Here is a 12,743-nt window from a genome sequence, read left to right on the forward strand (position 1 = left end):
TTGTAACTACACAACGGAAGCTGGCCCACTTATTTTTATTATGCAAATGGGTTCAAATTGTGTGGTCAACTTTTAAAAGGGGAAATCTGACAATTATTGTTGTGGATGCAGATGTGAGGGAATCACCTAAAAATATGCATGCCCCCATCAGATTATGGTATAAAATGATTTTCATTCAAGTTGAAAGTATTCAGTAATTTATTTTTCTCTCCCAAATGCCTTGAAAACCTTGGTAAGGGATGCTATTTACAGCAGAATACCACATTGGCTGCAAAGCAACATATCTCCTATATTCCTTGTTATAAATTGCTTAAACTGTAGTGATAATAGCTCATTATAACATACCATGCATTCAGTTTGTATTTTACCACTCACATCTGGTGATGTTTGAGTTTTAATACAACTGGAAAAGTTTCAGGAGGTTTTTGAGGTTAGGGAACTAGTTACTATGTTATTTCCAAAAGTTCTGATGTGAGCCTGAGGAAACTTTAGGTTGAGGTTTAGTTGCATTCATGAAATTATAGAAACAAAACAGAAATCAGATTTTTTTTTTTTTATTGTTATATTTTATTTTTTTTGAGGATTTGGGGGAAAAAGTGGACAAAAGTTCAAATACCCGCATAAGAGCTCTACCTGTTTGATATGTGAACACTTTTTCATGCTTGTAACAAAACTAGCAACAGTAGTGGAGTTTGGAGATGCAATCTTAAATATTCCTCTTAAATCTATCTTTGTGCTCCTCATTTATCCAGAAGTTCTGCAATCGCACTTTTTCTCTCATTCCCAACTGGGCAGTCTGCTGTATATGTAGCATGCCTTCCCTGGAAATGCCTTTCCAAATTACTCTTTTTATTATTTGATAACTTCTCATTATAAAACAAACATGCATGCAGTCCTTCCGCATTGGTAATGAATTAAATGAACGGTGTATGCTGGTGAAGATTCTCAGTCATCCACGTCATAGTTATTCCAAAAAAGTAAAAAATAACAATAAAAAAAAAATCAACAAACTGGACTTTGTTTTCAAGTTTTAAGCTTTGGAAAAGCTTTGGGCTACTGTACTACAAGCTATTTCTGACATTTTGAATTAAAAATGCTTCCTGGATGGGAACTGTATTGTTTTTTTAACTTTTTTGGAGTGACATTGGTAATGAAAGCAAATTGTTCGGTCCATTCTTATTTGAACCATCTGTTCTCATCAGCTATCTTCTTTTTTTGTTTGTTTACAACAGTGACTTGCCTGGCAGCACGTTGTGCTGAGACGTGTTTTGCAGGCTATGATGCAAATCTTCGTTGAGTGAAATCTTAAAATTTATTGTTTAAACTTATTTTAACAAATTTCTTACAGCATTGGGAAACAATGTTTGTTTCACCTCCTGCACACCATATTAAAACAAACAAAGTCAATCTTTTTCCATTTTCATGCATTTTGGAAAAAGCTCCAGGGGGGCGCTAAAAAGCGACGTGCAGCTCACGAGCCGCTCTCCCTGTTTTCGATCAATAGACTATGCTGCATTTGTGAGTGCAATAAGTGGGCATGTTGCTTGTGATCTACAAACATTGCTGTACCCAATAAAATGCAAGGTGGTGCAGTAACTAGTTACAATTACGCAGTTACATTTACATGAGTCACAAAAAAAAGCTTTACTACTTTCTGCTCTTATTTAAGTAAAAATAGGATGCAAGTTTACTACTCTTGCCTGAGTAAAAACTCTGTCTGCTGTATCTATTGTGAGTAACTTTCTTTATTGTAAACAAACTCCTTTTAAGCAAAAATGCACCAGAGAGACGTCTACTTTTCTTTGTACTTTCCATCTGCTGAGTCTGCTGATTAATTTAGAGGTCGAGTGAAAACACAGTGAACACCATACTATAATTTACTCAATTCTTACATGCTGCAGCTATTGATTTTATAAGTTTTATGCATCAAAAAATGTTTTGAAGTGTTCCTTCCACATAAATGTGTAGTGATGCATAAAAAGACATTACTGTATGTCTTTATATATCTTTTATCTCATTCTTTGAAACAGCATAAGTTGCAATTTCATGTTTCTCTGTTAAAACAAGTAGATTGGATGTACTTGCATTTCAGAGTATCTGTAGAAGGAAAATGAGGTTCTAAGCCATGTAGTTGGAGGTAATAATGATAATTACTAAAAAAATTATAAGGAAAATACTAAATGTTTTTGTGCGCTTCCTGTAGGTAGCCATTTTTTTTACAGTGCTATGAACAAAAGTACAAAATGAAATGATTAAAATAACTAAATCATCAGACAGAGGAGAATTGGCAGATTATGCTTTAATCAGTTGGATTTATTTCCACCATCTCCTCTCGACCGCTGCTTGAACCGATGTACTGCTAAACAAGGTAGGCCCAGAACAATTTTGTATGGAGATGATTAAGATAACTTTTGGGAAAAGAATAATCCTCCTACCCCCATGTCTCTGCAGGCTCTTTTAATATTCTATTTTTGTTTTTTTGTTGTTTTGTTTTTATAAACATGCCACAATATTCAAGCTCAGACATTTTTGTCATTATAGTTTAATTGTACAAAGACTGTCTGCTCTCCCTCTGCATTATGATTGTTGGCCAAAATGTGTTAACATCTCCACAGACTCTCTCTCCATCCCCTGGCATTGTACCTTCTTTGTGGTAACAATGACAACAGAAATTTTTGCACTTGGTTTTCAGAAGTACAAAAAAGACACACAAAAGAAACCAAACTCTGCAGCCACATTTGACCTTCAGATTTGGAAAATTACTGTGCAAGAGGTAAATGTTTAAATGTACCCATCATCCTCCCTTGAATTTGCACAGTTTGACCTGCATATTGATGAAGGCACACACAAAAAAAGGCGACCACATGCTGCCTGCGAAATTGCAAGTGCAAATAACTTTGTACCTCTTTGAAGAATTGATCTGCATCTCCAACCGCATTTGCACCTGTTTTAAGATACGCAAACCCTCTAAAGATCAGGCCTTTGTGTATCCATAGCACCATCCTTGTGTTATTATCAAATAGTAGAGGCTTTGTAATTGATTAAAGGGTGTTTACAGTAGGGGGCACCAGTAAGAGGTAATTCAGGTGAACAGGATTGTAACATTTCCAGTCAATTAACATTCTTGGGTTCTTTGAGTTTTCTTTATTAATAACTTTAATAATTGCAGTGGAGTTAAGACAGAGGCCATTTCTCAGTTTACAAGCAAGCGAGTATGGACTCGTGTCCTCGCCAAGTTTGTTCTTGAGAAGAACACAGGAAAGTGTGGAGTCTGGGAGAACGGGAGCATGCAGCATAAATCTGGGTCAATTGGAACGGAAGTGGATTTGTGATGTCACCACACGCTCAGCTTGTCTGCAACTGGATTTTACCTCCTGTTATTAATAGACTCTAGATAGTTATACTTTATGACTTTGTTCATTTATTGGGGCAATAATAGTTAACGCATTAAGATAACCGCAAATCAAACCAACACTTTGCCAAATAAAACAAAAAAACTTGCAGAAGGGGTATAATGTTCTCGCCTCAAATTATCTTAAAACTTACTTTTATTGAACAACAGCAACAGAGAAGATAACTCTTAATTTAATACTCTGAGCTCTGTGAGCGCTCCATTGAAAGCTGCTGCTGCAGTGCATGCTGGGACAGCTGTCAATCTCCAGAACAGACAAGTCTGTTCTGATGCATGCTGGGTAGAGAGGGAGGGGCAAGAACAGCATCCGGGGGACTTTGTCCATTCTCTGTCTTCTTGTTCTTGTTGCTGCAAGATTCTTTTATGTAACAAAAAGTTTGCCTCTAGTGGTAGGCGTAATAACAAAGTGGCAAAGGGGATGGAAGGAAGAGAAATAGAGTCAAACAGTAAATTAAAAAAAAATCTGACTCAGATGTTAGCATCAACTTGTCTGATAAGAAAAGAGCCCAAAACAACAGTGTGAGGTTACCAAAATAGCATTTCAGGTTGAACTGAATTAGGTGTGCACCATATGGAAACCCCAAAGTAGGTTTAGCAATGAACATAAAGTTTTTATTTTTATAATAAGGGAAAAATTGTCCCTTTTGAACTCATTTTTCATCCTGAACTTCTTATTTATTTTCATATCATTTTGGTTGAAGCTGATTTGTCATTTACAAAAGTCTTCTCTTCAGTAAGCAAAAATGCGATTGGCTCTAAATTTGATGTTAAGTTTAACACATTTGAGTCCCACTAAATGTTTTTGAGCAATGAATCAAGCTGAGGTTCATATAATCAGCAGTGATGGGCAGTAGCGCCGCTACATGTAGCGAAGCTATTAGTTTAACTACATTTTCCAGTAGCTTGACCGTAGCGTCGCTGCTTTAGTTATCAAGTAACTTTCCTGTAGTGATGTTATTATTTTTATCAAGTAGCGACGTAGCATCCACAAACGCTACAAAATCCAGGGCATAACTAAGTAATGAAAGCAGGTTTTCTATTTTTGAAACAACAATCGGAGTTATTTGTTGGACATTCACACATGAGCCTCTATTCTGCCTCTCCTGTCTGTATCTACGAAACATGCGCATGCGTACTGCAGTGGAACTCAAAGAATGACACCCGCAGACACACACACAGGATGAAGGAGACAGGAGCAGAGCGCCTTACTTCAGAGATTTTGAAACTTGTTGAATCCTCTGATAAAAAGTACGTGTTCAAATTTCGGTTCTTGGCCATTGAGAGCTCATGTGGCCAAGACTAGCCATTTGTTTTATATAGCCAAACACTCATTAAAACAAGCAACTGCAGTCAATTTTTTAAAATAAAAATGAGAAAAATATAAATATATAAACAGCTTTAACTTTATTGCCGCCTTTAATTTCCAAATAGTTAAATCTGATGAGTGCCACTAAGATAATCTCATTAGAGAGCAGTAGCCAAACTTAGATATTGTATTTTCATGGCCTAATTTACCAGACAGGATGTTTACATAAATCTAAAGGCCTATTTGCACAGATAAGATTTTTTAGGTATGGAGGAACAGCTCTCCCATATATAAAAATAAATACATGCTCAATAAATAAATAAGCATTTAATTAATAACCCCCCCAAAATACAATGAATAAATATGTAGGTAGAAATTAAATTATACAGTGAGACATAAATGTATATATATCTCTTAATTAGCTTCTTTATTTTTTCACCTTTTTTGTAAACAGTTTCATTTGTTACTTGAATCGACTGTTTAATTGAGGTCTGAAGAAGTTTTCTCTAAGGGAGACCCTAAAGAAATAAGATGCCTTTTGTAGGGTTTTGTTTTCCCTAGAGATGTCCATTGAATGCAAACTCATAGCCATGTCTCGATGTGTAGAACACTACACAGTACCTTTAATTTGGTTCTAATAACAGCAGATTGTTTACTACTTTGTCTACTAGTAAATACTTTAGTTCTTTTTATTATGCTGATCATAAAACAATTTTTACACTGTGTTATGTCATTGGCTGATCTTTAATAAATGTTTTAACTAGTGTGTCAGACTCATTTTGAATTGATATTAGGTTGGTACAACGTTAAGTAGCTTCTGATGTAGTTAAGCTACTGTTAACACATTAGTGTAACTTAGCTTGCTATAATTCTTTAGGTGGTAGCTTTTGTCTAGTGAAGCTTAATTTATTGTTGAGTAACTGATAGCTTAGCTCACTACACTGGACAAGTAGCTTGCCCAACACTGATAATCAGTTGTATTTAGTCCAATTAGATTTCAATCCTGTAGATGGAAGGTAAAATCACATGACTTTATGGTGTTTTTGCTGTCGGTCAGAGAGCATGAAAGCTTGGCTAAGGTTAAGTAGGTAAGTGTTTATCTGATGAAATATTTTTTTGACCCCCCCCCCTTCTGCAACCGCACCACGCTGACTTTCCATTTTAATGTCACAGCTCTGCTTAAAGCAGGCTGAAATGTCGACGCCAAATGTCCCCGACTGCAAAGTGTCGGCTTCCATTACATTAAAACGCCAGCGGTTGAGATTTTCCGACTAATTGAACCCTACATGCAGAGGAGGCCGCCGTTGCAGTCCAGTCGCTAAAAAGAATTCCATTCTCCTGTTTATGATAAGACACATTTAACTTAGTGATGAAGTTTTTCTCATTACGTTAAACCGTAATTTACCACTGACCCAACGACTCAGCAGCATAATGATTGTAGACAAGAGTTGAAATTCTTTAGCAGTAAATAAATGATTGTAATTGCCCTGTGATGACTACATTATTGGCTTAAGAATGAACTTTATACTTTTTTAATTACTTTTCTGGCATCGTTGCCTTGGAGAGAATTGAGCTTTAAATGCCACGTGGGGTGTTTTGAAACCTCCCTCTCTTAGACTCTGAAGTTTCCGTTTCATTCTGTACAAGCTGTCCTGCCCCGGGTGGCTGGCTAAGTACGCCTATGACTCTTTTCTATTTAAGGAGTTACAATCTGAATCGGTGTTTCCTTCCCTTGCTGTGGGAGGGTTGCTCTGCCATGTGTGAAAAGTCTACTTATTTTGGCTGCATGTACCCACTTTATAAATTGAATTGTTTTCCTACAGAATATGGTTTAGAAATACACCGGGTTTTGTGTTTTGATATACCGTACATTTTATTCTGATTTTAATTTGACTTTATGGAGCGCATTGCAGATATTAGCTGGTAGCAGATTCTGACAACATGACAGCTTCACTATTTCGACAAAAATCTTGACAAAACTTGTAAAAAGGTCTAAAGCATTCTGGTTGACCTCATTTGCATACAGTCTTAGACTGCTGGTAATCTCTTTTAAAATGTCAGACTCTACAGTTAGATCATTTGCAGAGCTGGTAGTTTGGTGCAAACATTTGTGTTTTTCTTCTTCTACATAAATTTGATTTAATTTGGCCACCAAATTCTTTTACTTATCTCTTTTGTTAACCCAACAAGATGTCGTTGAGTTTCATTAAATTTGCTGGCTTCCTGTCGTGGACCCTGCTTTCAAGCATGGTGGTCAATAAGGTTAATGTTGCGTCTTAGGCTCTCTGTTTGTCCCAGAATCGGTTTAAAGTCTGTTTGGGATCATTCACATATTTGAACTGTGACCAAGTTTTAAAAATCTAGCTCAGCAGTTTGCAACCTTTGAAATCCAAAGAACCATTTTGTCCTTAGTACAACTTTATAAAAGGTGTTTAGTAAAATTACATGATCTTTTAATAATAAAACACTAATTATTTTTGTTAAATAGCTATTTTAGTAAATCTGTTACCATTTTAACAGATATTTTGTCCTTTTAGGTTTTAAAACATGGAAAACTTTCTATAACATATTTGATTCAAGAAAGAACAAAATTAGGACCAAAATAATTTTAAAAAATCCAAAGAAAAACAACATATTTTTTGGTAATTTTAATGTAATTCTGTTATGAAATTTAAATTCAAAATGTCTTTAAACAATCTGCTAAAGCTTCTAAGATTGATATATTTCTGTTATGCTTGATTCAAAAGCATTAGTTGGCTTATATATAATTTTTAACCTCTATTAAGAGACAAGGTAGAAGGTCTAAAGAGCAACTTGCAGCTCTGGAACTGCATGTTGCAGACCTCTGATCGAGCTACTGATTTGACTTTAAGAATGTAGAAGAAGAATGTAGAGGTTGTCCCTCTTCTACTCTTTCACATCTTCTTTTAGTCAATGCATAAATAACACGGAAACATGATGCTACCAACACCATGCTTGTCAGTTGGTAGAGTGTTAAGTTTGAAAGCCTTATACCAACTTTTCCAATTACTTATCCATCTGTCCATCTATCGATTGTATTATACTGGCTAATCCTTATAGAGAAGTTTGGGGTTTGGTGCCTGTCACCTAGATGATAGGACAACAGGTTAAAGCCTGGAAAGTTTACCACTCTGTCACAGGGTGACATAGAGACAGCCAATCTTGCACAAATGCCCTAATGAAGGGCATTTTAAAGAGACCAATCAATGGTTATGTTGTTTGGGAGAAGCTGGAGTCCCCAGAGAGAACCTAAACACGTAAAAGGAGAGCATGCCTGGCTTTTCTTGTTCTGCAATGTCCAAAACAAAAGAAGTAAACTCCCAACTGCCTGAGACATGCTGGAACCCCAGTGGAGATGCAGGGGAGACCATAATCCAAATGTAAATCCTCAATTCCTCCCAGAACCAGTCTCTGTACAACAAAGAACCTGTATATCGTTCATCATTCCAATGCTTTGCAATATGTTTAAGTGAAATACAAAAGCAAAAGTATCTAGTGGTTTAAGTGAATTTGGTGTTTGCCTGGGCGGGAGTTTCTAACTGGTTAGCACCCAGCTGTAACTGAGATAAGTCGGAGTGGTTTCACTATACTGGTGGTTGTTAAATATTTTCACAGCAAAGCTTTGCTGCTTTTCTGCTATCATTTACTTCCTGCAAACCCAATAAAACAACAACCAAATACAAGGAAATGCTAATTTTTACTACTTTGCACAACAAAAATAGCTTTCTTTTCATATCTGTGACGATCTTGTAAACAGAAATATCGCCATCCTCTGCTATCACGCCTTTAAAGGTCACTGCATGCATGTGCGTATGACTACATGTACGCATGATCACTTGCTATAAATTTAGACTTTGTTCATAATGCCACAGAGAGATGTGGGTTGTTTCTTGCACTCCACAGATCTGGACTGCAAACCTGCAGATTCCACTGTTGCACAAGAAAACTCAATTACACAACAACTCCCGTATAACTCATGTTATGGTGTGAAACATTAATATTTCTGTGATCTGTTTCTTTTTTTTTTTCAGGCCCGCAACAAGCAAAATGGAGAGCTGGCAGCTATTAAAGTAATCAAGATGGAGCCAGGTAAGGATATTTAGCTTTATGTTTTAATATAATTTCATCCCAAATAACTGTTCTCTTGTTACAATTTACATTTACTTTTTTATGCTAACATTTAAATGCCTTTTTCATCTAAGGCACTCTTCATTGTCTTGTTAACTTGCATTAATACCTCAAATTAGTTTCAAACTCAGTGAGGTTTTTGCAAAATATAAATCCCTTTTATAGTCCCACAATGGGGAAATTCACTCTCTGCATATGACCCATCCTCTTGGGTTGGGTCAGGAACCCTGGAACCCAGTGTGCAGGCTGGGGGGATTGAACCTGGAACTTGCAACCTTCTCAGAGCACAAGCGCACTGCTCTAATCACTAGGCCATCATTTTAATTTGTCCGATAAATTCAGATAAACAAGCTTTAAATAAATCAAACCATTTTTATTCCCTTCGTAGAAGGACCAGGCATATATGGTTCTAGGTTTAGCTAAAGTTGTCATGATCGGTTTAAGGAATCTGACCGACATGCAGAGAAACCACTCAGAGAACACGGGGGAAAGTTTAACAGGTTTATTTGATGTAACGTATATAGAGTAGGATCTGGAACTCAGTGGACTGGTGAACCGGAACTGGAAGGTCTGATGGGGAGATCACAGAGATCACTTCAGGGACCGTAGGTAATTTGACTGCGGCCTGAATAATGCTAGAAAGGGACTCATGTTTGAGGTGGCTCTTGTCAAACCTTGAATCCAGTCTGTGTGGGGGTAATCCAGAGAAGGGGGGAACCCGTTGGACAGCAGACCGGTAGACATTCGTTGGACCCAGAGGAGTAATGGAGCGGACTGTCACTTGGATTTCCGATGGGAACTTGAACGGATCATGTGGAGGTTTTCCCCTGCTCAGTGTATTCGCAGTAATTCTTTCCAGGGGGAGAAGGTCCAGGCAATCAGTTTTCACAGGAAGGCTTCCTATCGAAGAGCAAAGACAAAAACAGATTAAACTCAGAGAAACAAAGCGTAGGTTAGACTCTGCTAATCTCAGCTTAGCTAGAGTACCCAAAACTGGCAAACACTCTGGCATCGAGGTAGTGACAGCCCACTGCTCAAATACTCCTCCAGTAATGAACCAATGGGCCGCAGGTGTGCAGGGAGGACCAACGAGGACAGGGCACCACCTGGTGGTGGAGAGAGAACAAACACAAACAACCCACACAAACTGGATTCCTAACAAAAGTGACACTTGGGTGTAATTTTTCCAATGGATCTAGTACACATTCCTCTGAGTGGAAAAAAGTAACACATCCTACTGTGTTAAACATTTTGTTGGATTAGAAAAAGAAATTTTGATGAATTATCACCAATAACAAAATCACAATGTATACCTTAAAATCAGGAGAAACATGAAATTTATTGAAGGGAAAATTTCCTAAGAAAACAACCTGAAGATTAGAAATTCTGGACTCCTTGTTGCGTTTAATGTATTATCTATGTTCTGGTAACAAAAACCCAAGTTTGGATCTTAAGCAGACGTTTCTATGTAACCAGTTAGAAGTCTCAGACAGCAGCCTGCGGCACACAGAGCTTTGAATGGTTTCTTTTTTTCACCCTCTGACAGATTTCTTTCATTTCTGGCCTTGTTTTGTCGCACAGAAAAAAAAACATCTATCAAACATAAGAAATGAATAAAGATTTTATTTATTAAGACAAATAAAGTGATCCTAAAAAAAGTGAAAAGTGTACTTGCTCCTTAATCCAAACAACTGTTTGTTCTACTGTGGGCAACAGCAGCTGACATCAAACACTATTTAACTCTTTGACTTCAGTCAAGCAAACAGGTGGTTTTGTTATGAAAACATCTTAATGGGATTCAGGTCTGCTACTAGGCCATTCTAGAGCCATTATTTTGTGTTTTGCTGTAATTCAATAATTGATTTGTTGAGGTGCTTCAGCTAATGTTCCTGTGTGACCCAACTTTTTTATTTTTTTCCCTGTTCTAACAAGAACCGGCAGGCTGCCTTAAGGGCTGGTTATACCCTCCGCAGCAGTGTGTCACAGTGAGCTTGTCGTGGATATTTTTGATTTATGCCCAATATTGAAGCGTAGTCTGCTATGTTATTCCACGCCACAACGCAAGAGGGACAATCATGAACTAGCTGTGGGTCTTGATACAGCTGAGGCGGTAAGGAAGTGGGGGCAAGTTTGTGCGACAATGGAGGGACATGGGGGTGAAAAAGAGCGGAGATCCAGGTGGAAAATTGGTCCCCAGCGTTCTTGCGCACCTCGCTCTTCTAGCTGGTCCAATTTCACGAGTCGTTTTCCACAATGACATCGGCCATACAAACAAAACAAGCCGGTAAGGTACCAAACAGGAAATACGTATAGTGTAGAGCGGACATAGATTTGACCAATCAGAGGCCTCCTGTCTGTGGTCACCGACAATTTTGGAGAGGTGCACCAGAGTGTCTGCGGAAGGGGCGGGGGTATATTTGCATTCACTGCAACACACACACAGACGACCTGGTTTCTAAGCATAAATCAGACTTAAGTCTTAAAAACAGCCATATTGTCACGTCTTGGTTATGGTTTAGAGGACCCAAATGCAGAGGCAGAGCGGCTGAGGTGATTTCTTGTAGTTTTAATGCAAACAATAATAACAGAGGCAAAATCCAGAAATCCAACTAAAAATGTAACACAGACAAGAACCATGGAGACATCAGGGGAAAACACGCACAAGGAGCCAGAGAGAGACGAGGTGAGCAGAGAACAGCGACAACAGGACCAGCAACAACAAGGAACCAACAAGGAGTGATAGCAGAGGGAGAGTATATGTAGCTGACTGAGGCCACACGAAGTCAAAACGAACACGAAACACTAATATTTTCCAGAACGTTTGTCTTAAAGACGGCTAACTCAAAGGCTACCTGACAGTTGACCCTTCAGTCAACTGTCTAATTAAGTAGCCAGCAGCACAGGAGCACCACAGGGGGCGGTACTCTCTCCATTCCTTTTCACTATGTTTACACCTGACTTTCAGTAGAGTCTTGTCATCCGCAGAAATACTTGGATGTTTTTGTAGTTGTTAGGGGCATCAAGAAGGACAAGAAGATGAGTACAAGGAGTGAAATGTTTTGAGAGATGGTGTGGGACCAATATCCTGAATTTCAACAAAATGAGGGAGATGACTGTAGACTTCAGAAGAAACAGGTACAAGTTGAATCCTATTCATATAATGGGAGAGGAAGTGGGGGTGGTGAAGGAGTATAAATACCTTTATGTTCACCTGGATAACAAACTAGACTGGAGACACAACTGTCAAGCCGTCTACAAGAAAGAACAGAGAAGCCTGTACTTCCTAAGGAAGTTTAGGTCCTTCAGTGTTTGCAGCAAGATGCTGCAGACATTCAGATCAGCATGGCTGCAATTTCCTTTCTCAAACAAAATTAAATGTTTATTAGGCAACGTAAAATATATACGTCTATGTAACAAATTACCAAAAGCCTAAAATCTGCTGTAACTGATCTAACAAGTTTCAGTAACTTAAAAGAAGACAAGAAAGTCTTTGATCCAATGGGAGAAACCTCCACACCTGCTTTAGGCTATCTGCCAGGTCTTGAAGAAGATTTTCTTGTATAGAAAAAAAAAACAGCTGGAAACTTTATATTAAACTATGACTTCTTTTTTTTAATTATTCAGTAGCTAGCATATATACATTGTGTTATAATCTATATGCAATTTCACATCTAAATAAATAAGTCAGTTATTGGGGTGATATTGATGGATGTTTATGGGAAAAGTGGATTCCTTTAATCCGACTTCTATGACAGATAACCTGCATGTCTTCATTGCATTATGGGCAAAGGTCATATGGCTGGAAGCAGGAAATAAAAGGTGCTAGGTTATTTAAAAGCTTTCAGGTAAAGACAAACAGCAAGCTGAATTTGAGGT

At 37.8% G+C, this 12,743-nt stretch overlaps 1 protein-coding gene across 2 annotated transcripts in view; it reads left to right on the plus strand.

Moving 5' to 3' along the window:
- map4k1 (mitogen-activated protein kinase kinase kinase kinase 1) overlaps positions 1–12,743 on the plus strand; it is a 73,483-nt gene that overhangs the window by 24,912 nt on the left and 35,828 nt on the right. For both annotated transcript variants that reach the window (XM_015386992.1, XM_015386993.1), the window contains exon 2: positions 8,771–8,828. In XM_015386992.1, the coding sequence (XP_015242478.1) occupies positions 8,771–8,828 (58 nt within the window). The remainder of the gene's footprint in view (positions 1–8,770; positions 8,829–12,743) is intronic.

Source organism: Cyprinodon variegatus, unplaced genomic scaffold (genome assembly GCF_000732505.1).
Source record: "Cyprinodon variegatus isolate N-32 unplaced genomic scaffold, C_variegatus-1.0 Scaffold383, whole genome shotgun sequence".
Lineage (NCBI taxonomy): Eukaryota > Metazoa > Chordata > Actinopteri > Cyprinodontiformes > Cyprinodontidae > Cyprinodon > Cyprinodon variegatus.